The 24963-nt window shown below is 41.1% G+C and overlaps 1 protein-coding gene across 10 annotated transcripts in view; it reads left to right on the top strand.

Annotated features, from left to right (window-relative positions):
• Window positions 1-24963, top strand: part of LOC112553559 (multiple C2 and transmembrane domain-containing protein 1-like) — a 73874-nt gene that overhangs the window by 36655 nt on the left and 12256 nt on the right. For 9 of the 10 annotated variants that reach the window (XM_025220856.1, XM_025220853.1, XM_025220858.1 and 6 more), the window contains 9 exons: window positions 3288-3393; window positions 6452-6674; window positions 13624-13732; window positions 21570-21749; window positions 22097-22227; window positions 22845-23031; window positions 23570-23624; window positions 24459-24600; window positions 24804-24906. In XM_025220856.1, the coding sequence (XP_025076641.1) occupies window positions 3288-3393; window positions 6452-6674; window positions 13624-13732; window positions 21570-21749; window positions 22097-22227; window positions 22845-23031; window positions 23570-23624; window positions 24459-24600; window positions 24804-24906 (1236 nt within the window). The remainder of the gene's footprint in view (window positions 1-3287; window positions 3394-6451; window positions 6675-13623; window positions 13733-21569; window positions 21750-22096; window positions 22228-22844; window positions 23032-23569; window positions 23625-24458; window positions 24601-24803; window positions 24907-24963) is intronic. The other variant, XM_025220854.1, reaches the window with a different exon arrangement.

Below are 24963 nucleotides of genomic sequence, written 5' to 3'. Positions count from 1 at the left end.
GTAGCTAGAATTCGTGCGAGTCTGACCAAGAGCACGAGCGGTTGGTGAATGATCCATCAATGTCCTGGACAAAATAAGGAACGGATGTTTTGATGAAGGGAAAAATGAGAGGACTGCACTTGAGCCTGATACGTGTAGGGTAATCAGGGCCGCCGGTAATCACGGATTTTTTCCATAGTAAACTCTCTAATTTTTTTTTAATTTAAGCCTTGGGTTCGTAAAACTGCGCAACCTTTTACTGCTCGTCAACCAGAAATAAAAACAGAGGATAATGGAGGCTTGTGGGCTTAGGTCTTCTGGCTGGCTGACTTCTTTTGGTGCGTGACCAGAAGAGCTGACCAATTATTTTAGTTGGCTAGAATGACAAGTGACCGCCTACTCTCATTCTTCGCTTGCACCAGAAGATTTGTATTGCCAGGATCCCAGCAGAGCACGTGAAGTCATCTACCACCAGTCTGGTGTTGTCTGTTATCGACCAACCTTTCGGCCCCATCTACAGGAGCCAACCTTGCCAACATCTTGATCGATATGTTTACTTTAAAACTTTTAGGTTAATGGTCAGTGGCGAGGCTTTTTTGCTTATAGTTCGAAAATATCTATCAAAAATGGGATATAAAAAAGAACCCTGAAGTTTCTGATAGCTCTACAGATAGTGATATCCCAGAAGACTTTCTATTTAACGACAATGTTGCTCATTTAAGAGTGAGAGGGGCTTTAAACAATAACTGTTGCTGGAACATTTTTATTTTATTTTACAAAACAAACAATAGCAGTAACACTAGAATTCTTAGTGATCGGTTATTTATAGGTCAATTTTTTATGTTTACATTTTTAGGGAATTAATGAATGAAATACTAGAGGGCACAAGATGAGAGAAGAATACTGCTTCAGCATCCATCTAGCCAGATATTTGTGACAGCGTGACATGGCACATTTCCTGTGGTTGCAGCAAGGCAAATCAGTTGCACACAGTGCAGCAGATCGATTAAAGTATGATTTGAATTGAGGCTGAGGTGTGCAGTGAGCCGAGACTTTGTGACACCATGCTTGACACGAGTAGGTGCTGTAGTAGTTCTCTGCTACATTTACTTGCCCCACAGCTTTGTTGCAGCTTCACGCGTGATTTGTCGGGATCAGGCTGACAAAACAGACCGGCATTACCATCTGAGCTTTGTGAAATATTGGCTTAGGAGGGAAACTGAGACCAAGATATCTCGTCATGCTTCATGCTGGTCATCACTGGAAACCGGCGTAACATCGATTTTAATTTTTTTTTTTTTTTTTTACAGGCTGTTAGCTTCTGTCCCAGTCCTACCAAACCATTTTTTCTTTGGTTTGTTCTTTATTTGTCTGCTTCTATGTTTGGTTGCTCCAGCCTTGTACAGAGAAGTTACTTTGTGAGTGTTGTAGAGCATATGTTCTTTTGTATAGTATTTTTTAAAAAAACGTTTAAAGCAAGCTCATGTTGCGGCCACCCGCCCCGCACGCACGCGCACACACTTTATATTTTTCCGTATGCATTTGTGGCAAGTATTTATATAATGGTCTATTTGTTTTTATCCAGGAACCGATTTTTTAATATACTGAAACTGTTTGAGGTAGTAGAATGTAGAAATAGGAATATTGTACCTTTGTAGTGTGGCGCTGAGTAATTATTTTGTAGTCAGCATCGGGTAGCAGTAACCTCCTACAGCCTTGTGCAGTCAACCTGTTACGAACTGTACTTTTGCTCTGTGAACCAATACTACGGCAGTTCAGCTACACGAAAGTACGAGCTGTTGAAACTAGCTACAACTTCTGATAAAATGCTTAAACAAAGATCAAATTCCATATAGGCACCATCGACAGTTTCTACAAATAACATCGTGACACAGTCACAAACACATCATCAGTCGCATTCTTATCCAGCACAAAGCTGACATCAACTGACAAGTGTGAAGGCATCATTGATATACATACTGAAACAGTTTTAAAATGATTGACGATGACAAACGTATCAGGGAACACGTGCAATTAAGTAAATAGTAAATTTTGCATGCAGAAAATGAAGAAGAAATAAGTTGTTAAATCGACAAATATGTATTAAATTGTTTTGTTATATTTTTAATGTTAAAAAGTCTTTATCAGCTGTCAGTTGTAACTATAAAATAAAAATGCAATGCTGGAATTTAACCATCTATCAAATAAAGATTTCAGAAGTTTAGCTTAGACAAACGCACATTTGAAAGATATTTATATTGTATCAACACTAATATAGATGGAACAATTAACTCAAATACGCCTATTTAGTAACGGAGGATCAATAATAATACAAAGTAGACTGCAGTGACCGTTTGTTAGCCATTACATTTTGGTCTGGAGAAGAAATTCGGTTTGGACCTTTTTATTTATTTTTTTAAACTTCAATCGAAGCTTCTAAATAAAGTTCAAATCCTACATGTAGGGATGTATTCCAAAATCAGCCGATGGATTTTCTGGGCAATAAGATGTAGGGTCAGTGGACACACTAATTTCTCTCTCTCTCTTCGTTTGTTGCACAGTCCACAAAGTTTGTCTTTATTCGTTTTGTTTGCAGTCCACAGACTATAGAGTCAGTGTCAGTGGCTAATTTGTCACTCTTCATCCTGTCACACAGTACACAGTAATTTCATTCTTGGAAACAGATTACTAAAAGCAGCTTCATTGTTACATTCCTTGTAGTGCAGTTCCTTCAGATCGTGTTGTCGTTTACAAGTGTTTGGCAAACATTGGCCGCAGCCTTCTTTTTAAGTGACTAAGTTTCTTGGGAGGTGATGTTCAAACTGGAAAGTGACAAAAGAAATAGTTCTAGAAGGTCCGTTCTTCTTTGACCATTTTGTGGAATCTGTCAAGCTTGGTCGTTCATTAGGTGTGTGGCAGTACGTGCACAGCAAATAAGGAAGAGTCTAGCATGGTGTTGTCTCGGGTTACACGTTTGGTTTTGTTTGTTTTCATAGTTTATTTTGCGTTTCTATTTTTTGTGTGTATGTTTCCCCCGCACGATGAGGTTTGCATTTAAATATTCATCGGGGGAAAAAACCAGTTGTCGTGAAAATTTCCATTGAGACACAAACTGGGATGTTTTTATTGGCCGGTTAGGTTTCGTTGTGGTTAGTTATGCATCAGCGCGCAAAGCGCACATTGTGGGAGGCAATAAACCAGCAGCAACCATCCTCCCCTATATCTGTCCATTCTGAGAGGAACTCAGCTTCATTGTGCTTGCACGCACCCACGAGGACTATCACATGTGACCTGCTCTGCTGTTGCAGGATCCGTCCTTAAAGCCGCGGTCAAACGCTCTCATGGACCATCCCTTCTTTCTTCTGGAGGTTCGACTTCGCGAGGGCAAGGACTTGGTGGTACGAGACAGCTGTGGTGAGTATGAATCTTATCGGAATTAGATGCGCTAAGGAAGTGCGTGAAGGCTTTGTGCTTAATGCATTTCCGGTTTTTTGTAGTCTTTACGGTCAGCATGGCTGAGGCACACACGGTACACCCTTCTTCTGCAGGTTGATGCATACTGATTGCAGTACAGCTTAAAATGGCACAGCTGGAGTTTAGTCTTTTCTTTGTGTGATTTTGTTTTTCGTTGTTTATTTGCTGACATATATTGGACTATGTCCATATGTGTGCCTTGCACATTTATTAGCCTTGTCTTGTAAAGCGCATTGAGCCATCTGGTAAGTCGGGCAATGCAATATATCAATCCCCATTATTATTATTATTATTATTATTATTATTATTATTATTATTATTATTATTATTATTATTATTATTATTATTATTATTAATTTTATATTCGATAAAGATGTGCATGTTCTTATCTTTATTGTATCTCACCCAAAAATGAGTTAAATAATTGTTTTAGGTTCATTTTTTGGATTACTACAACATGAATATGTTGTGTTATAGAATGAGGATATGAATTTTTGAAGGAATGAATTTAATTTTGCTCGAAACTTGGTTTTTATTTTGGTGCCAATTATTTTGGAAAAAATGGCGCATTTTGTCAATTCGTTCTGTGCGCATCAATAATTCAAACTTTATTTAAAGACATCTTCCGCTGCTTTGCAAATTTGCTGGAGTGCCAGCAAATATGTACCGAGATTGAAGCGAACACTCGTCAAACAATAGGCATAATGTGTCACAAACTGTAGCAAATATGACAGAAAAAGATGCACTACTGAAAAAAAAAAAAAATACTGCTTGGACTGAAATCAAGGTTTAAAATGCTTCCTACAAACAGCACTAGTCGGTAATTCAGCCAACACAATATTGCCAAAATCCCGCCATTTTCGTTTTCGTCAGGTCTGGACATACCTTCAAGAATGCAAAACAGTTTTATCCATCTAAATCATCAAAAATAAAATGATCAAGAGTCTGTCTGCATTTTGACATTTTGTTCATCAACATCTCTGAAAGTGAAAAGCAGTGTTGATGCCAACAAAGACCTCGCTTCGTTAAAACTAGAGGCGCCGTCGTCTTCTGAAAATTACACAAGTCACATTAGTCTCATTTTCGTTTGCTTTGTTTAAAACAGAAGTCACGAGAAACAAGGTTAGTACATTAAACATTAACTAACATTTCTGTGACAATTTTTTCGTAGTAAACACAGACATGACAAAGACACTGCACACACAGCGAAGTCGACAGCAGCAAGAGGTCAAACCGACATGATTCTCCAGAAAGTAGGATAGTTTGCTTCTGCTCAGAGCAAGTCTAGAATCAGAGAGATTATTTGAAACACGACATTTTAAAGTTTTGTAAATGTTAATCTCTGAGGGAGAAAAAAAGAGAGTAAGGGTGGAGAGGTTTGGAGTTAACAAGATGATTAGTGCAAATATAAATAAAATTTCTGATATGTATGAAGTTGCCTTGAAATCCAATCGTCTTATCAAACGCCGTTCGTGACAAGTCATCTGTGTGTGCGTCTGGCCTGACAGTCACCTTTAATACTCTGTCACTTACTTCTAAAGATAGCTGTTGATATGGATCATCTTTTCAACTGATTACAACGTCAGTGTCAAACAAACTACTCACTATTTTTTTTTTTAGGATTTTGTTTCAGCATAAAAAGCATTACGATTTGTGTTCAGTGTGAGTTATTTTTCATTATTTCCTCTTAAGACTAAGAATTTAATTTTGTCACAAAAAATAACTTCTATATCCACCGTTAACTTTTCATGTTTCAACCGTCGAATGAAATACATTTTCCAAAAATAAGAAAGGAACTAAGGGGAAGAAAACTCATAAGTTATGTCTTGACCAGACCAAAGATTGCAATGATAGTTCTGTTGGCATTAGTTATCAACAGAAATCCCGAGGAGATGTAATGTGTTCTCCAAGGGACCAAGGATATTATCAAAGGTGACATCGCTCATGTTATTATTTTGACCCTCACTCTGCATTTTCAAATGTTGCATATGAGACAAATCGGTTAAGACGCTCCTGCTTATTCCATGAGTAGACACTAGATTCTCCCATGAGACAGCGGCGCACAAAGCAGTCACTTTTCATATCGAAGAAAAGATCTTCTTTCATAGTGACTGATGTAAGTGCCATGGATGAAAAAGCGAACTAGTGCTAAATTGTGTCCAGGCGCCAGGGACCCACGAAGCAGGAACCGTTGCTGGTCTTGTGCGTGGATGTGAGCGCGCGTCTGTTTATTTGCATCTGTTGCAGCTGCGTACTCAGGTCTTTCAGAAACTCTCATGTCTGTTGTTCAATAGGTTTTATAGTCCATACCACCCAGTAACAAATATCGATCAGAGTTCCAAAAAGCGCTATTATTTTATATTAGGGCGAAAATAATATTAATTTTTAAAAGTCCCGAGAGACACAAGACCACTCTAATTGCCCTGACGATAATAACTTGTGTCATTAATGTTGATAGCATGTGCAGTGGGGATGGCTACACGGTGTAACACTGATGTAATTTAAGTGCAAGACTTTTATTGCCTTGGTGTTGTCCCTCGTTAGAGTCGTTGTCTTCATAGATCCGTTAAACCAGTTTCTTCCTGCTGTGACAGTTGTGCAAATGGTGGTATGCAGTTATTAGCTGACACTAACCGTCAAGGAGCTGGTCTTATGAAAGTATTCAAATGTCGTATCCTCTAAATTAATTTTAGAGTGTGTTAGTTTTTTTCTTCCATTAAAAAACTTTCATAAAAAAAGGTAGCTTCTGAAAGTAATTGCACAGAAATCGTTAATTCATTAAAAATACTTCTTCGGCTACAAAGGCTATTTACCCAAATAAAAAAAAAAACGCGCGTATTTTTGTCTTCTGTCGGGATGGGGAAAGGGGATCAGGTGCCATTGCGCAATGCCGTAGACATTGTAGCTGCAGCCACTGTTCAGTTCGTGTACTGCGCTGAACCAACGGCGACTCGGCATGTGTGTGAGTGACAGTGCGGCTGTTGCCATGTGTTGCCAGGTACCAGTGACCCGTACGTCAAGTTCAAAGTGGGAGGAAAGCAGGTTTACAAGAGTCGAATCGTCTACAAGAACCTCAACCCCAGGTGGGACGAGACCTTCACCATCCCCGTGGACGACGTCCAGAAGCCCGTCAACGTGAAAGTCTTTGACCATGACCGTGCCCTCTATGACGACCCCATGGGCTCGGCGGACATTGACTTGTCACAGCTGGAGCTGGAAAAGTGAGGCGCTTGCAAATTTTTGTTTGTAAATGTTATCCACTTTTCATAAATTATTCTAGTGTGATTTTAGGTTTGTTTCACGAGTTTTGGCTTGTCGTGTTTATCTAATTATAGAATGGCAAAGAGAAAGCGAGAGAGAGATTGATTACTGCGGTGATAAATGCATGTGATTTTCTAAACCCGTCCTATCGCATATGTCTGGCTTCGCAGCAGCTCATTTGGTCTGCTTGTGAAGCGCATGGTAAGAAACCTTTCCTGACATCACAGCAGTGAGAAAAATTATCTGTAATTACTAAAAAGAGATGCGTAGTTTTGCTGTCCTGTGATGGATCCGCATTACAAAATATAATTTATGAAATAATTCCTGTATTCGCACCCTTTTCGCATTATCTCTTTCTTTCCCACCTCCCTCACCCACATAGTTCAACAAAAACTCCAAACAACTTGTAAAAAAAAAAAAAAAATAGAAGGTATTGCTGCAGAGGAAGGACCACCGCTGTGCATAGCATTCCAGTTACGATCGATGTACCAGGAAAGAAAGCAGCTGGCGAGGTTGTACTTATATCATATCTCAAAATCTGGTTGCTCTCGCTGGCTTTGTTCCTTTATTCGGTTCCCAAAATAATTCTAGCATCACAGGATTGTGCGTGGATTCGGTTACCTTGCGAATGCCTCAGAGAAAGTGTGGGGAGGGAGACTGTATTAATTTGATTAAGCATATTTGTGTTCAAGCGTGATGCCACGATTTTGACCTCTTCGTGTGTGTGGTATATTTACATCATAATCTGAGACGGTACCGATATATTAAAAAAAAAAAAAAGAAAGAGAGAGAGAGACAGGGAGGAACAAAAACAAGCGAGGAAAGGTTCGCCTGGCGTGTTCACATGGTAGGTCGTGCTCCCGTTGCTGAACACGAGATGTCAAGTTAGAGGAATGGGACATCAAGTACAAATATTTTCTGTTTCACTACACTGGCGCGTGCATGAGTAAGCTCGACTCCAATGAAGCGATGGATCAAACGTTGAGAATAAGACGACAGCTGGCCAGCCGCAAAAATAAACTCGGGCGAAGCTGGATACCCTGGCTGGTTTTAAATAATAGGAAATTCTAGTGGCATTTGCATTGCCGCTCTATAGATTACTCTTTAACAACTCAGGAAGCTGCACCACGTCGTCGTTTTTCTTATTTATCCCCGGCTTCTGTTTTATCTGCATGTTTTCACTGTCTCTTCTCTTCTCTTCCTCAGTCTTGGTGAATGGAATAATTGCCATGCCCAGGCACCCTGACACTCCCAGTGTCACAGGCATGTTGTGATGCTTGACGGTAATTGCAGATATAATACTGAAAAACTATTCTGCCCTTTAAGTCTGAGTTTCCAGTGAATTTACTTTCAAGGAAACAGATAATTCTGAGAATGTATTTGGAATTAAAAATTTATTCCGGCTGCAGTATCACTCCATGCATGCTCCACTTCCGTCAAGTAGAGAAACCACAATTTCAGGCTGATTACAAATTTGATTCTCGTGCCACAGATTTCTCGAGCTTAGAAAAACTGAAGTTGAAAGTAAGTCTCCGAATGCCTCATGAGAGACACAAAATTAGTTTTGTATTTTCACGATACTGAGTGCTTTAACTCTTTTTGGTTGAATAAAGGACCTTTAATTTAGGCTTTGGATGTGTAGAGAAAGTACATTTTCTGGTCACTGTGGCATTTAAGCAGATTATTGACAGTAATCTGATTGAGAAATCCAGCTCAAGGACTGTGCTGTGTGTCGCGTTCCACCCCCCAGCCTCGCCAGAAGCACGCGCACAGCCGCTCACACAGCCGGCCAGACACGCACAGACACTCGGCCGGAGGCAGTCTACGACTACCTCTCGAAACCCGTGCACGGCACAAACCACGACAAAGACGGGAAAAACGATACAAGCACGCTGTTTACTGACAAGTATAAACACGCATACACATACACCCACACACACACACACAGAAAAAACGGATCAAAAAATACCCCCACGAGCACCCGTCAAATAAATACAAAAACAACAGGGGACTACCTCCCCGCCAAGAGGTTACAAATAAAACATAAATACAGCAGAAAAAATACAAAGAGCACTGCGACACAGCACAGTCAATGTCTGCTCAAGTGTTCAAAGAATCAGCGGAAACACCAGTCTTCTTCTACTCCAGCTGGCCCCCCTCCCTCCTCGTGTCCAGGTACGAGAGGTGGGTAGGCCGTTGGTCACGTGAACCCCTGCTCGCCGGTCCTAACCCTGGCTGCTCCACCTAAAGCTGACCACACACCCGCGCAGCGAGGTCACGTGTTCACACGCCGATGAGATGACGTGGGTACAGGGTGGCTGGTTGACACAATGGCGGATGAGACGTCAACGACGAAGAACACATAGAGTCTGTCGAACACGAGGAAGATGCGAAATACGAAGACGTTGCAAAATATGGCGAACATGTAGAACAGAAAAAAGCCTGTAGAAAAAAAAACAGTTCCTCCAATAAACAGGCAGCTCTTCCACAACTGCACAGTTTCTAAACACATATTCTAGCACACGTATAAGCATGTGACCGTTACAGCGCCGGTCCTAAAGCATACAAATCCATTTAATAAAACACGGGTGCGCGCCACATGCGCTGCGACCCGGCCAATACAAAAGCCATTCTAACCGGACACAAGTCTTACATTCCAAAAACAAAAAATAAAAAACAATCGTGAATATAGTCATTAACATATAAAGATATAACATATAAAGATCAACCCATTCACACTCCAATCCCCAACTAAGGGCCCCATAGACTGGAAACGTGTAGAACTCAAAGAAAATATACTCTACTAACCCAAATCGGCTTGTGATGGTACCCGACGGTCAGCTGCCCTCCACAACGGGAACGGCAGAAACTCTCCCGTGGAAATCCGCGGACACTTTCCAAGGGAAACTCAACGACCTGGGTAACACGGCGCAGCCTACACTGCCCAAATGGCCTGGCCTCCCGCCGTCCTTTCAGACACAACAAGCTCCTCTCTCCACCGAGCCCAGGTCAGAACTGCCACGAGGGACGCTGCTCTCTGGGGGTCACTTCCTGTCGCCCAGGGGCTGTGACCAATCGTCAGCGCCCACGACACCCAGCCCATGCCAAGGCGCGTGAACGCTTTTCACGCCAAAACCTTGGACAGGGAAGGGAGGGGCCCGACCAGTGCACCCCCAGAGCTCCCACCGGCAGCACACAGCACTCAAGCCGACGTCACGTGTCGTAACAAGAGCGTGACGTAAGACACGGCTACGGTCAGAGGGAGAAGGCCTTGACCTTTCCCCTACACACCGTACAAAAAATAGCCGCCAACCGTCGTCTGCTGTGAGCTGCCTTACTGAACAGGATCGTCCCCAGGCGCTGACAGAAGGGCCGAAATCGTGACACGCGACACTGTGCTCTGTCAAGTTCTTTGTATGCGTGTTGGTTGAAACCGTCGTCTGCAAAGCACGTCTGTGCGCGTGATCCTTAGATTGTAGAGGAATATTTTCCATTCTTGTTTTAGAACCGATGCAGTCAATGAGCTACAATCTACATATTTTGAATTATATTTCACATTATTTGTCGTTGAATTGTGACCTGCTCGAGTCCTGTATATATAAATCACATACCTGAAAACAAAACTGCCTGCTGTCCCTACCCTAGACTGTGACAAAGAAATAAATATAGATACCACACTCTTGACAACAAAACCCCATAATGTCCCATCTTCATCTGTTCATACAGTCAGGATCAGCAGTAGATGAATGCGACTTGCCGAGGGCTTGACAAGCTTTACATTGTTATTCCTTGTGTTGCTGCTAAGACTAGATAGGGCTTTGCGTGCGAGACACAGGCATCGAAATGATGGAGTGCCGAGTCGGAAACACAGTTTTGTTCGTGACACAACAGTAACTTTTAGCATCAGACGTATGCTAAACTAAACAAAATAAATGGAAACTGCTCGATTTAAAGATATATCTAAAGGTAGTTCATTGTTCTCCATACTGAAAGCGCCGGTGTTTATAGATAAGTTAAATAATATATTGAAAGGTAATCATTAAATTGTGCATCTGTTATACATACACATAGAGATAGTCATATACCTTCTCCCTCCCCCACCCTTTCCCTCTATCTGAAAGATTCCACTGCAAGCAGTGAGGACTATGATGGTAATGACATGGTCCCTAGAGTGCTTTGCGACCGGATCAGTCATGGAAAGTTCTGGCACACGCGAGCTGGTTCTGAGGGTCTTGCTAAATGTCCTCCTTGCTGGAAACATGTCGTCTGCGTTTTTTTCATATGCTCCTTGCTCAAAGAATTTTGTGCTTCGCCAAGAAGGAGGATCTTTGACAGTGAACCCCCAAAAAGGAAGCTAAGAAAAAAAAAATCACCTCCGTTTTCCTTTGAGAGCTCGATTCTTACGAGGTGTTCAAAATTTCGATTATCAGTTAAAGCAACCCTGCTTCGTGTCCTAAAACATCTGCCTCGCACTTTCCGAAAAATTGTTCGGATGCCCGTGGAACTCAGGCACGTTTCAGGGTCACGCGAGTTTTTTTAAAATAAAAAGTCTGGGCATGGGTTTTCTCACAGGCAACAAGGCTTTGAGACCTCGTCTACTGCGCTGTGCCTGGCTTAAGCAATATCATACGTGACAACGACAAACCGCTCCGTCCCAAGCTCTCACAAATCCTCATGTAGTCTTCTAGAATCTTGGATGGGTCTGGAATCCTCATCAAAGTTGGTATCCCTGGAGACAGTTCTACCCGAAGGATTTACCTGTCCTGTTTGAAATCTTAGTGTACTCGGTGTGGCTAATGTTACACTGTTATTAGATTCTACTGCAGACGACATTTATGGACGCTCAGTCCAAAGGCTGTCTTTGCTATCGTGACAAATAAAACAGTGGCAGAAACTCAATAGATATGGAGAAGCACTATTTATTACTAGAAATGTTGTCCATAGCATCCTTGAATTAAAATGTTTTTGAGAACAAACAAACACACCCGCACGCCCACGCGCAATCTCCTCTTGGTCGCGGTGCAGTCCCCGAAGGAGGATGGATTGCGTGTAAAGTGCATTAGTCTGTCTTCCGAGAAGAAGGGATTTCGATCGTCCGACTTTTCTCCCCATAAAAGGGTCTTGCGTTCAGCTGTCGTTTGTTTGAAGAACTTAAAGAAAAAAAAGCCATTAGAGAAGTTCTAATGGAAAATCCTCATGCCGGTCACTGTTCTTTGGTTGTCAGACGTGAGAAAATTGAGAAAAGTCTAGATCCTTATCCTCACTCATCACATTTTCCTATTGATCGAGGCTGTGGTGGGAAGACGGAATCAATCAACGTGTCCTCAAGACTCTTCATCCTTGTCTCTCGGAAGCAACACTGGCCATATTACTGAGGTAGAGAAATGGATTTTTTTTGGCAAGAGCAGAGACATAATATAATTAGTTGGTTCACCCCAAGCAGCCACGGTCACCTGGTCATCCAGTGTGTGTGTGAGCTGAGTTAGCCCCTGTCTTGTAGCGGGGCGCCTTTTGCATGCACTGCAGCTCGTGATTCGCAGATAAAGCTGTGGTGCAAGACTTATTGCCAGAATCGATTAGGATCTGTAATCTGCATGTGAGCAGCCAGCTTGCACTGTGCCACAAGCCCTTACACGTCCATCGATCACGAACAATCAATCGATATGCCAGTAAAACATTGATTGTTGTCTTGTTAATTGTTAGGCAATTTTGTCTCTTAATATACCATCTTCGAATAGTTGAACAAATGTGAGGAAGAGGCATACATATCTCTCGCAAAAGATTTATTTAAATGAGGTAGCTGTGTGTTGAACTGTGTCTTCGATCACAGCCTTAACATCATGCTGATGTTGACTGAAAAAGCCTCACAGGGTGAGTTGTGAAAGGGACCTTCGTGACAAAATGTTGCGTGGTTACCGCTGCTTAATTGTTCATCCTATACAGATTCACTGACAGACTTTTTCCGTTGGACCTTTGACCTTTCTGCATGAGCACGTTTTAGCGCCCACTCTTTTCAATCATTAGCCAGCTGCCTTTCTGGACGCCACCCTACCACACTCTTCTGTTCTTCTTCATGTCAGCTTCCTACGCTTGGGGTGTTATAGGTGGAACAAATTTGTCTCATCGCCAAAGTTTTACATAATTTTCGTCGATTTATTTGACTGAAGATGTTAACGAGCAGATGCTGGTGTCTGCCATCCGCAGTATTTCGCTTGGATGCTACTCTGATGTCAGGGTAGTTTTGGTCTGGGAAAACATCAGCATGGTGGTCTTTGAAAAGCTGCTGAAGATCATCAGTAAGCGCCTGGACGTCTGTGATTTAAGATGCTCGCCTATACCAGACTTACTTTATTTGATTAAGAATTATCTGACTGAAAATTGTGGAACTAGGTAGTAGACAGTTAAAGAACTACATGAAACTATAGGTAAATCTCGCAAGTGAGTAGAAGCCGCTTTTACATTCGAATCTTCGTATTCATCATCTTCTTCACTGCTATCTTAGTCATCTCTTTTCCGTATCGTTTCGTCTTAGATGTTTATGCTATGGATTGTATGCTTGTAATGTTGATTATGTGTCTGTAAAATCTATAAACCATTTAGTTTCTTGTATGCACTGGTTTTTGACATTATATTTGTTTTGTAATGAGTGCTTTTTAATGGGGACATTTTAAAACGGAAAATGATAAAGGAGAGAAAACAAACGGTGAAAACCGTAAAAGAAAAAAATGTATATGTGTCATCGGCTTCGATTCGTGACCAAACAATTAGGAAAGAACTATAGAAATATAGAACGACAATCTCCCGTTGCCCCAGGGTTCTCTAAGTACAATGACGCAAAGAGAAGATCTTAAAGTGGTTACCATGACAACAGCTAAGCAGCGGAAGTCACTGTAGCCCTTGTCTGTGCAGACCCAGCGAGCTGAAGCTGATGCTATCCGATCGCGGCAAGTCTGATTATATGGGCTACCTGGTTCTCACATGTACTCTTACTCCTAAAACTCAAGAAGACAAAGATCAGGTAAGTCTGAACTTCTGTCTTTTATTCACCAAAATAACAGATGATATTCGTTCGTAACCTTTTTGTCTGCACGGTTACCCATAGAACCTAACAGACTCTCCTGTAAGCCTCATGATCAATGCTTGTCCCCTCCCCCCGCCATACACATATTTTTTCAGTGCACATACACTGTTTAGTGGTTTAAAACCATTGGCAGCTACGATAAGGATCATCACTATCAAAACCCTTTTCTCTTTGTTTATTTTAGACATTGCCCTCGATTGCGTGTTTAGTTTACTGCCAGCCTTTCAAATCCCTTGACGAGCATCGCAGCAAGCACGCGCACTGTAGTACACACGTGCGGCGGTGGTTTGCACGCGCTGCAGCGCCTTATGCAGTGTCGTGGCGTTGGTGGGTGTGCCGCAGTGGTTTGTGGATCGATAGATTTTTGTGACAAAGAACAAGGCCTCGGTTTCCTGGGGATTCAGTTTATTGCGAGAGTAGTTTTGCTAGACCTCTACTTAGGAAGGCGTGGAAACAGCAGAGGGCTTTCTCTGACATGCAGCTTGTACTTCAATCGCACAGAGCAGTCGAGCCGACCTCCATGTCATGCGAGGATGTTTTTGTTTTGTGTTTTTTTAACCGTTGTAGAGACTCTATCGAGCGTGTGTTGGCTATATGCCAACACGTGAAGAATGCTTTGCCAAAATACTTTTGTGAAATATCGAGATTTATTTCTGATTTCTTTTTTAGCCTTTTGTTTTATTGTCTTCTTGTTTTTCTTACTTTGATTTTTTGTAATTCTTCTCCATTTCTTCACATTGAAGTCACTATGCCCAAAGCGATTCTCTATGTTTTGTTAGTTTCGCTCTTTATTAAAGCCCTCTCTGTTTCGGCATCTGTCATATATATCTATATGATTCTTCAGACTTCATCATAACGGTTACTATCACTTTACTCTTTTAAAATGTAAACTCGGATGCTCACTTAGAAAAAGACGATTTTAGGGCCTGGCGAGGGCTTAAAGAAACACACAAAAACAAACCAAAAACAAAAAACAAGGAGAGAGACCGCAAACCCAAGCCACCTCAAATGTCAGTTCACCAAGAAAGCTTTTTTAAAACTTCGGTTTTTAAAATGCCAGCCGGTAATATCGGGGTCAACTGATATAAGCTGTTGTACAGAATACTTCATCTTCAGTGAGATACTTGAGAATGTTATCATGGTAGAGACAGACTACTGTTGTAACCGCTGGGCTAGCAAGACAGAAAGAGCTAGGTGGGGAAGGCAGTCTGTTAGAAATCTTTCAGTGCTACACCTCCTTTCATCTTTTTTCCACATTGTCTCCTTATAAACTTCCAGTTTTGTGGTTCACATAGTTTGTAAACATTGGTTTAAAAAAACAAAACTAGACTAGGAGAGGAAGGGTACCTGTGCCCACAGCTCTTTTCCTGTGAAAGTGTGGGACCTCCCGCCGAGGATGAACACAATGTATTGGGAAACCAGAAGCAGGAAATGTGAGAGTAGAGTTTGAGAAGTAGACGAGGGCGAAACACGCTGCTGAAGATGACTACCGTGCGAAGTCTCCCATCAGCTTGGCTGCTGCAGTTATTTTAACCTCGTCGTGTTTTTCCCTTTCCCCTCACTTGTATTGAGGGGTGGAATGTGCGAAAATACATCACCCAGAAAGTATTTAACATTTTTTTCCCCATCAGGACCGCAGTCCTGGCACACACCCTCCCCTCCCTCAGCTCGGCTTCCCGGTTTTCCGACGAGTTCTCAGTGCATGCGAACTTTGCAGGATGCAAGCGCACCAACATCATTTCCTTCGCTTTCTGCTGATTCGTTAGTCGAGCCTTACCACGGCTACAGTCCCGAGGCTTGCCTATTTCTGGGTCACTTCTCACAGCATGAAGCCAGAGGGCAGCGTGCTTGTCTCGTTCTTCATCAACTACACTTTGAACCTGTCATGACAGCCATACGACGTGTGTGGGATAGATGCGTGTGTGTGTGTGTGTGAGAGAGAGAGAACTCGAACTTTTTATTGATTAGGGCTAGGCCCATTTCAAGGGGAGAAGTGATCAACAACAGCAGCAAACATTCTGATTATAAACTAAAATGTCAAATTGATACATTATGTAAAATATACTACAACAACATTATCGTTATACATTAAAGCAACATCATTTGATAATTGTAATTGGGTGTGATCTAGAGGGCATCCATCTATGAAGTATGTGAGGGTAAAAAAGGATAGACGTACCTGCCACTAGGGATGAGAGACACACACAGAGAAAGTCGTATATTCTCCTTCTCTCTCTCACACACACACCGCCACCACAATTGTCGAATGTGTGTGGGTTTTTTTTAAAATGTCTATTGACAGAATTTGTCACAGTTACGCTTCTCGACAACATGTCCCCTAAGGTCCATGCTTGATGAATTCTTGATGAAGGCGATGGAGACAGGCTGGCTACTGCAGCTGTTGATCTTTTGTTTTCCTGCTTTATAACGGAGAACGTCCGTGCGAAGTCGTGACATTATATCTGGTGAAAGGATTCAGAGGTTCGCACGGTTGCATTTTTCATCTCTCATCTACCTTACACCCACATACAGTAAACCATATACCCATCTACCATATACAGTGAATGATCGCCTCCCCATCTAACCTACATATATTAGACAGTGAGGGATCACCTGCCCTATCTACCTCACATACACTAGACAGTGAGTGATCACTTCCCCTATTTAGACCACGTACACTTAACAGTGATTACTCCCCCTGTTTACACCACATACACTAAACAGTGTGATTACTCCCCCTGTTTACACCACATACACTAAACAGTGTGATTACTCCCCCTGTTTACACCACATACACTAAACAGTGAGTGATTACTCCCCCTGTTTTACACCACATACACTAGACAGTGAGTAATCCTAGGCTGGGACTGTCAATGTTGAACTTTGGAGACAGACTAATGGGCTATTGGGAATGGTTTTGCAAACCATTAAGGCAATGTTGAGAATTTAGTAATACCTTTGTAAGATGCTTCAAGCCTGACTTTTTTTTTTTTTAAAGAAAGACTTTTTCTTACATCTGACTCAACACTTAAATACCTCGGTCGACTCTGACCTTTAACAGGGCGATAACAGCGGGAAGAAGAGTCGGAAAGGGGAAGCAACTGAAACCTTGAAAGTTGATAAGAAGTGCCTCATTCACACCGCTAGAGATCAATACCTAATGATTTTCGTGCTTTAATCTCGGCAAGCAGGCAGCGCCATCTTTTTCTGCGAGTGGGAGGCTGATCCAATATGTCGGTCAGCGTGCTTTGCATTTGTGGCTCCAGTCCAGACGGTTGCTGGAGATGACTAGAGGCCAGATGCACAACCGATTGCTGAATGGCTATAACGCCTTGTAGGCAGCTAATTTCTAAGATTTTATAATAAATTTTGCTGACTGCTATACGTTGGCCATCCATGTTTCATTCAGACTTCTTTTGTTTAGTAATATTTACTTCTTAGTCTTGAGTCCTAAAGAACAATGATTCTTTCTTTTATTTCTGCTTATTTTAACCTTCGTAGGATTGTGGGAGCGACAATCACTTTTTTAAAGTGCAATAATGAGTAAAAACTGTTCACGCGGCAGAATTAGAAGACCAGATTCAGACAAGTGTTAAGTTAATTATTAAAACTAGTTGGTTTGGAGATCATGCAACCCTTTTCTTTCATAATCCCTGGCTTCCTAGACCTTTGGCCTCTGGAGTCGTGGGAGAGACAAGAAAGAGTGGAAAAGGGTGCCTCCGGTTTCTTCTTGAATAAAACATACTGAGACAACAGTTTTGTTTGAACGAGAAATATTTATATCGTACTTAGCAGCTGGGAATATTGTGTGCATGAATCAAACGAAGACTTACTTCTCTGGAGAAATCGTAAGCTGTCAGAGATAGAACCCGCGCAAATTCCTGATTTATTCTGGAGTTCTGGGCACGCGCTCTTCATGTCCTCGGGGTGAAGGAAGGATAACAAAAGTCCAGCGAGAGATAAGGTGTGAGAAAAGTACAATGGCCTGTGACTGAAAGGACAAATAAGACCAGACATAAGCGCTTGATGATCTCTGCGTTTGCTGGCTGGCTGTGTGACTGCATTCCAGTAATTCTTAAACAGTCTTTTCCCTGCGGAGTATGACTGCCATTTTCATTTCCTGGTGTGTGCCACAGGAGACAGGCTTCCACCGACTGTTTCTAACCCAATGATGCTCGCTATTTGTCTTCGGCGTTGTGGAGAGACTGGAGTTTCCTTTTCACACTTAGTTAAATGAAAGGGCTAAACTAATCTGACAGGTCGGCAACAAGATTTCATCCCGAGGTTAAGATCACGTAGAGGTTTTGGTCACGTGGTTCTGTGGATTTGTCACAATGCATGGGTCAGTCTTAATGGGCTTTTGGACTTTCTTGTGGCCTAAATAATGTGGTAAAAATGTTTGAAACTCACAGTCTCAAAAGATTCGAATACTGAAGTAAACGAGCTGCTGTTTTTATATTATTTTTAGTTTGTTCAAACCCTTTCAGAATATGGTTTGTTTCAGCTGTAAAGTCGTGGTTTTTTCGTGTGCCGAAATACTTTTAGCGTACTTTGTGTGGGGAGGAGGGGATGGCAGTCCTCATTGCCGTGAAGTTCCTATTTAAAGCCTCTAGCAAAGCTGTCAGAGACACCGCTGTCCTTTTCAAGAGTTCTCAGCGGAAAACAAAATATCTCAAGCCATGGTTACAGGTGGAGCTGATAGTTGTCGTGATTACTTTTATATTCTGCAACATGCTAGCAAAGTCCCATCATCCAGTCTTACCCCCGCCCACCCGACACACTCCTGAAATTGATAATAAATGTCTTGTTCTTTTGCGACATAGCTAATGTCTATAACAATATAACAAAACCACGACCAGACGTGTTAATGGCGTTCGGTTTATAAGATACTGCAGTGCATCTACCTAATGGGGATTTTGCATTCTCTTGTGGTAGGTGGTAGTGGTAGGAGATGGAATACGAAGGAAACTTAAGTTCGCGGTCGGTCCGGTGAATCGAAATAACTTGCAGAAAAGAGTACGTGAACACCCGGAGGAGATGTGAACACTGGACCCTACGATTCTTTCTACAATAGTGACAAACGGGTATTTCATAATTACTCTATCGAACCACCCATACAACACAAATAATAAGGCGACTTCCTTCCTACAGCTAGGACCACCTACAGCCAATTTTGCAACAGTCATCGATTTTGTGATTATGGTGGCCGGAAAACATAAACGTACGTGTTCTTTGATGTTTGTGTGGAAAATTAACAGTGCTGATTGTAACCAGTGAAACTATTTACTGCTGGGCGAAGAATGTAGATAATGATCGGATTGTTGTACCCAAACGCACGCGACGTTTGTTGCTGCCGTCCTTCAGAGGCTTTTGACATCTACCGCGGGTACTTTCCTTCCCACACCACTTCCACCGTCTGAGATCGAGGTGGAAAGAGAGACTTAAATGAATCAGAGTAAGCTGCGTGACAGTAAAGTCTGCTTGCTTCACACAAATCCTGTTATGTCTATTTCCTGACGAGTATCGAATATCTCTTCCGATAAAAAGTTTGGGAGGGGGAGGATGGCTTCCTTACACACATGTCAGCTTTGATTTGTAATGAGGACAACATCTGTCGCTTACACGTCGGTAAGATGGATGACATAAGGTGAGAACAGCATCTGCACCAAACACAGCTTCAATTTAGTTGGGACTTTGGCAGAGCTGGTGATGATGTCTGGTAGCACGGCCCGCCACAGTCACCTTCAGTTCCTACGCACTACAGCCGCTGAGTGGTCATGCAGAAGCTCTTGTGCACTCGTTCAGCCGTCGTGATGGCTGTACATCAAGCCGGCAAAATCGAAAGCTAGAAATTTGTCTGTCTGGCTGCCTGCTCCCTCCTCCCTGTCTCCTGATTTATCGGCAGGAATAATTAGCTAGTTAGTTTAATAAGAGGCCATGGGAGGCAATTAACAGGGCCGTCCATCGTGGTCACCAGTCTTAGCGCAGGGTCGCCCCTTTGATATTTTCTGATCACCTTTACAGCTTTTCCTTTTCACTTTCTTCTGCTCGTGTCTATATGAATATTAATATGTGTTTGTTTGTTATAAGGGTGTAAACGGTCAGTTGTTTTATACACCTCGCTAGTAGAAATACAGTCTGACCTTTGGCTTTTGCCTTCACCTATTCGGTTCCGCGTCCCAATATCGATCTAAGGAACAAACAAGGTGAAATTATAGTCTCTGGTAGGCCAGGCCCCAATTCAATACACGTACCTAGGTTCTCTATACTATAAGCCAACACTGCAGGCAAGTTGTACAGCCCCTCCCCCTACCCGCCAATGTCTTTGTATAACCTGTGTACAGTATGCTAAAATAGAAGAACTGAATGAGGTTCTCACATCAGGCAGCGACTGTTTAGCTGATCGAACTCTGCCTGCATGCTGTATCAGAAAGGAAGCAAAAATTAGAGGAAGTTTTGCGTCATTAGAGACGAAAGCTATCTGATCGACATCACTCCAAAAGATGATCTCATTAGTGCTTGCAGCACCGGCATTTTTGAGTAAGGCTGCCATTTTCATTTATTTCCCTCTTTCTGTTTAATTTTCTGCTTAATGTTTTGCTGAAAGGAAAGAAAGCCGGAATAAAAAAAATAGGCTAAATATAAACATCAAAAAGAGCGCAGCGTGACCTATGTAAATGTGCATCGTATGAAGCATGACTAATAATGAGCTTGAATGGGGACTTTTTTGTTGAGTACGAAGAAAATGTAAGATCGTTAGCTTTTCATTTGTAAAACCCATCCAATCCTGTTTGGTGCTTCCTTTCCTTCCCTCCCCTCCCCTCCCCTCCCCTCTCATTGTGTGTGCGTGTGGTACATGCAATGAAAGATCGAGAGGTGACTTCGTGCCAGTCTTCTGACGATGCCTCTTGACAGTTTCACTTTTAACTGCGCTTTCATGCACGCACGAATGCACGCGCACGACTCTCGATCCCTTCTTCATTGCCTCGATCTCCTCGCGCTCAAGGTTTTTAGAACGTGCTGCACGAGCCATGCATAGGCTTTCGTACTTCAGCACATCTCAAACGGGTTATAGAAATTAATGTTGTGTGGAAATATCTGGCGTCTGTTTTTCTTCTATCACCTTTGTCTTGCCATCACTTCTTGCTTCTTAGTAACAATAAATCTGATCTTTGTATCTGTGGTAAGCTGCCGGTCTTGACCAGCTCTTTGAAAGCCGCCATAGGAACCACAGCAAAGTTGAGGAAGGACAGTGTTGACTTCGTTAATGTCAACATTAACATCAATTTTATTTTTAGTTGCTTTGCTTTTTCTTGGTGGTAAAAGTCGTCAACCATCCACCCCTGACTTGCTTAGAACCGATAAGCCTTGAACCCAGCAGACCATAAAGCGTGAAATTTTGCATATTTATCAACACAAAGAGTTTGCACTGTCTGCTCTTCCAGCAGTCAATGTTGCAATAAAGTTTAATTTCATTTACTGAGAGACACGTACATGACCATAAAGAAGCAGCGCCACCTCATCACTTTTAGGGTGTATGTCATGAGCAAGATGATATTTAGCGACCTCTTTCCTTTGATCCTTTGCTGGATCCTAAGATGAGCGAAACATGCCCCCTCTCAAAGTCGTGACACCTGTGGCTGCTAACAGCTCAGAGGTCAGTGACCTTTGATCTGAAATTGAATGTTCAGACAGAAATTGAACACAACTGTAGTGTCCTATCTGTTTCCTTTGTTGACTTCTAAAATGTCGCTGTTTGTTGCATTTGATCCAGCAGTTTTTGAGAAGAAGTGTCAGAAGCATGGAGTCCTCAAAAAAGCTGAAACTGCAGTCGTGGTCAGGAGTGTTGACCGTTACCTTGGTAGATGGCTGGAATCTGTTATCAATGGATGACAATGGCCTCAGTGATCCCTACGTGAAGTTCAAACTGGGCAATGAAAAATATCGCAGCAGAGTAAGAACATGTAGTTCTTTTCTCTTTATCCCCAAATTTTAATAAAGAGGGACAAATGAAAACTGTTTTATTAATGTTGCTATTTTTCATTGCTTGCATTTTCATGTTGTTACTCTATTCCTGTGGTTTTTCCAAGTTTTAATGATATTTGTTCATTTTTAAATTCATTTTGTAAAATATATAATTTAAAATTTCTTTGAAACTATCTCTAGTTTCTTTAGAATGTTGAATATCATATAACCATCACAGACATTAAAACAGCAGATTTTTTACTACAGAAATTATTTCTTTCAGTGTATATTTCAGCATTGTTCAAGAAGTGGGGAATTTATTTTATTTTTACATAGCACAAAAGCAAAACACTCAATCCTCGCTGGCTGGAGCAGTTTGATCTCCGTCTCTTTGATGACCAGAGCATGCAGCTGGAGATTAGTGTTTATGACCATGATGTCACTGGCAAAGATGACTTCATGGGCAGGTAAGCTTATGGGATTTTTAATCCTAGGATTCTAGCTGCTTCATATACGACAGGAATTTTAGTGTAATGTTCACCAGGCAGCAGTCACTGGTGTTAACCATTGGCTGAGAACAGTGATGTGTAGATTACTGCTGCAAAATTGAATATAAAAAGATTGCTTTGAATAGATGAGATAAAACGTACATTGCAGTATTAGGCGAATGTAGATTGTGCAGAACAAAGGAGACAAGACAATAGTATGCATCGTGTATTTATTTTGCATAAATATTATCAGACACTATCTGGACAGTCCAATTCTTCAATAAAATGCCACATGATAAATCAACTGATCAAATGTTCTTACGGTCGTTATCTTAGGCATAAGCCAAACCTACTGCATTGAGTCATTAAAAAACAGTGTATTAGGAAGTATGGGATAGTTAGCTATTCATCTTTGTCAATTACTCACATTGCATCTCATGCTATCTTGGCTACAGTTTACTCCATTATTTTAGTAAGCAAACACAATAAAAATTAACCTGCTATGACCAGTTGAGAGAAGACCATTCTGGCCTACAGCAAATATATATTATTCAGCATTGGTCTAAGAATGCCATTTGACCAGGTATGTTCCATAGGGCAACAATAGACCTTAGTCAGCTGGAGCCAGAAGTGACACACACTATTGAGCAAGAGCTGGAAGATGGTGGTGGCATGGTGCGGCTGCTTCTAACTATGAGTGGAACAAGCAGAGGTGATGCTTCTTCAGACCTCTGTAACTTCACACCTATATCTCGAGACCTTGATGACATCTGCCGTAAATATGTAAGAATCCTCGCTTAGTCTCACACTTCTTAGGAATGGAAACTTGTTTTGTTAGAATTTTTATTTGTTTTGAAAAGATAGTTTGAGATAAAGTTAGATAATATTACAAGCATTTCTAATAGAACACTAATAAGTGTCTGTGGCTGTTCTTTGCAACATTATTAGTTTCAACTGTTTAAATGCAGCTGTTTTTTTGTTGTTTTTTTTTACTTCTTGAAAGTATTACCAGTTTTTTGGGGTTTTTTTTTTGTAATGTGATATAAATAGGCACATTTGATAGTATATGAATAGGAATTATTATTTACTGCTTGTGGATCAATAATTCAAATGAAATCAAGGGCTTAGTTGAATTAGTGTTCGCTTTTTCTTTTAAAAAGCAATAAACTAGAACATTTGTAATTAAACTGCATGCTCACAGGTTCTTTTATTAATCAACAATTATTACAATTATTTAAGTTTTTTTCCTATAATAAGATTTTAAACAGTTTTTATTACTGTTTCCATTACTCCTTGTTTACAATGTGTTTTAATATTTCAGAGTTTATTAAGATCTTTCAAAAACATGAGTGATGTTGGATACCTGCAGGTCATAGGTTAGTGTGTTCTTGTACACTTTGTTCATGACTGACATGCAGTCATTAAAGAAAGAATTTGATTACACATAACCATTTAATTTATTCTTCAGAAAACAATTAGACAATTCACATATTTAATAATCGAGCAAAGCAAACAATTTTATTTGCAGAAATAAAGTAGAGCCAGTAATGTTTATCAAATGTGTTATTTTATACAGACATTTAGCAGTATTAAAACCCTTAAAAAAGTCTTGATCCTCTATTTTTCATGTAAATAAAATCTTTCATACATGTATTATGACAATATCCAGAATTTTTCATACTGTTCCATTGAAACACATTAACCAAGATGTGTCCTGTATTTAATCATTCATAGTGTATCAACGTGTGTCCTGTATTTCTGTATGCCTTTCGTTTGATGACTATCCCCTAACTATTCCTGTCACCAGAAAAAAAAGTTATGGTCACTCTCTCCCTTTCCATATTCACCAACCACTAGAATCCTTTTAATCTGCACTGAAAATGCACCTCTTCCTTAAGCCATTACTCCTAAGAACAGTCCACACAATGCTAGCCCTTTGTCACACCCTTTTCCACTTATTAATTACTACTTCCCTACTCATCTTCCTTTGCAAAATCATACTCTCAGTCCTTGTTACTTTGTTCCTCTATGCATTTTATATATTTGTCTTTACTGTTGCTTATATATTATTTGTTTGTTTCTGTTCTTCCTGTGTTATCCATGTCTCGTTCTTGTTCTTTAGTGCTATGAGCATGCTCTTTACGACTGTGAGTTTGTGCTATACAAATCTTGTGTTTTCTATTATTTTTATCATCACTGCTTATTCACAGTGTATCGAGCTGTAGGACTCAAATCTGCTGACTTCGGGGGCCAGAGTGATCCATTCTGCGTGCTGGAGCTGGTCAATGCCCGTGTGCAGACTCACACTGAGTACAAAACTTTGAACCCAGAGTGGAGCAAAGTCTTTACATTGTGGGTATATCTTTTGAGGACTTTTGATATTACACTTGTATTCAAAGTGCTAAGGAAACAGTAAAATATTTTCTTTGGATTTTAGAAGGAAAAAGTTCTTGTTAATTGTTAAGACTTATTTTTTAAAATATCCACACTTCTTCCATTCTCAAGTTAATGCCATTCTTTTTCATGATCATCTAGTTAATATTTCATTGTTGCAGCAAAGTTCGTGATATCCATTCAGTACTTGAAGTAACAGTCTATGATGAAGATCGAGATAAGAAAGTTGAATTCCTGGGTAAAGTTGCAATACCACTTTTAAGGGTATGTATATTGCATAATGCCAATGAAGTAGAAATGGCTAGTCTTGGTTAGATAAAG

This window comes from Pomacea canaliculata, linkage group LG13 (genome assembly GCF_003073045.1).
Source record: "Pomacea canaliculata isolate SZHN2017 linkage group LG13, ASM307304v1, whole genome shotgun sequence".
NCBI classification, from domain to species: domain Eukaryota; kingdom Metazoa; phylum Mollusca; class Gastropoda; order Architaenioglossa; family Ampullariidae; genus Pomacea; species Pomacea canaliculata.
This window is presented reverse-complemented; position numbering and strand designations above follow the sequence as displayed.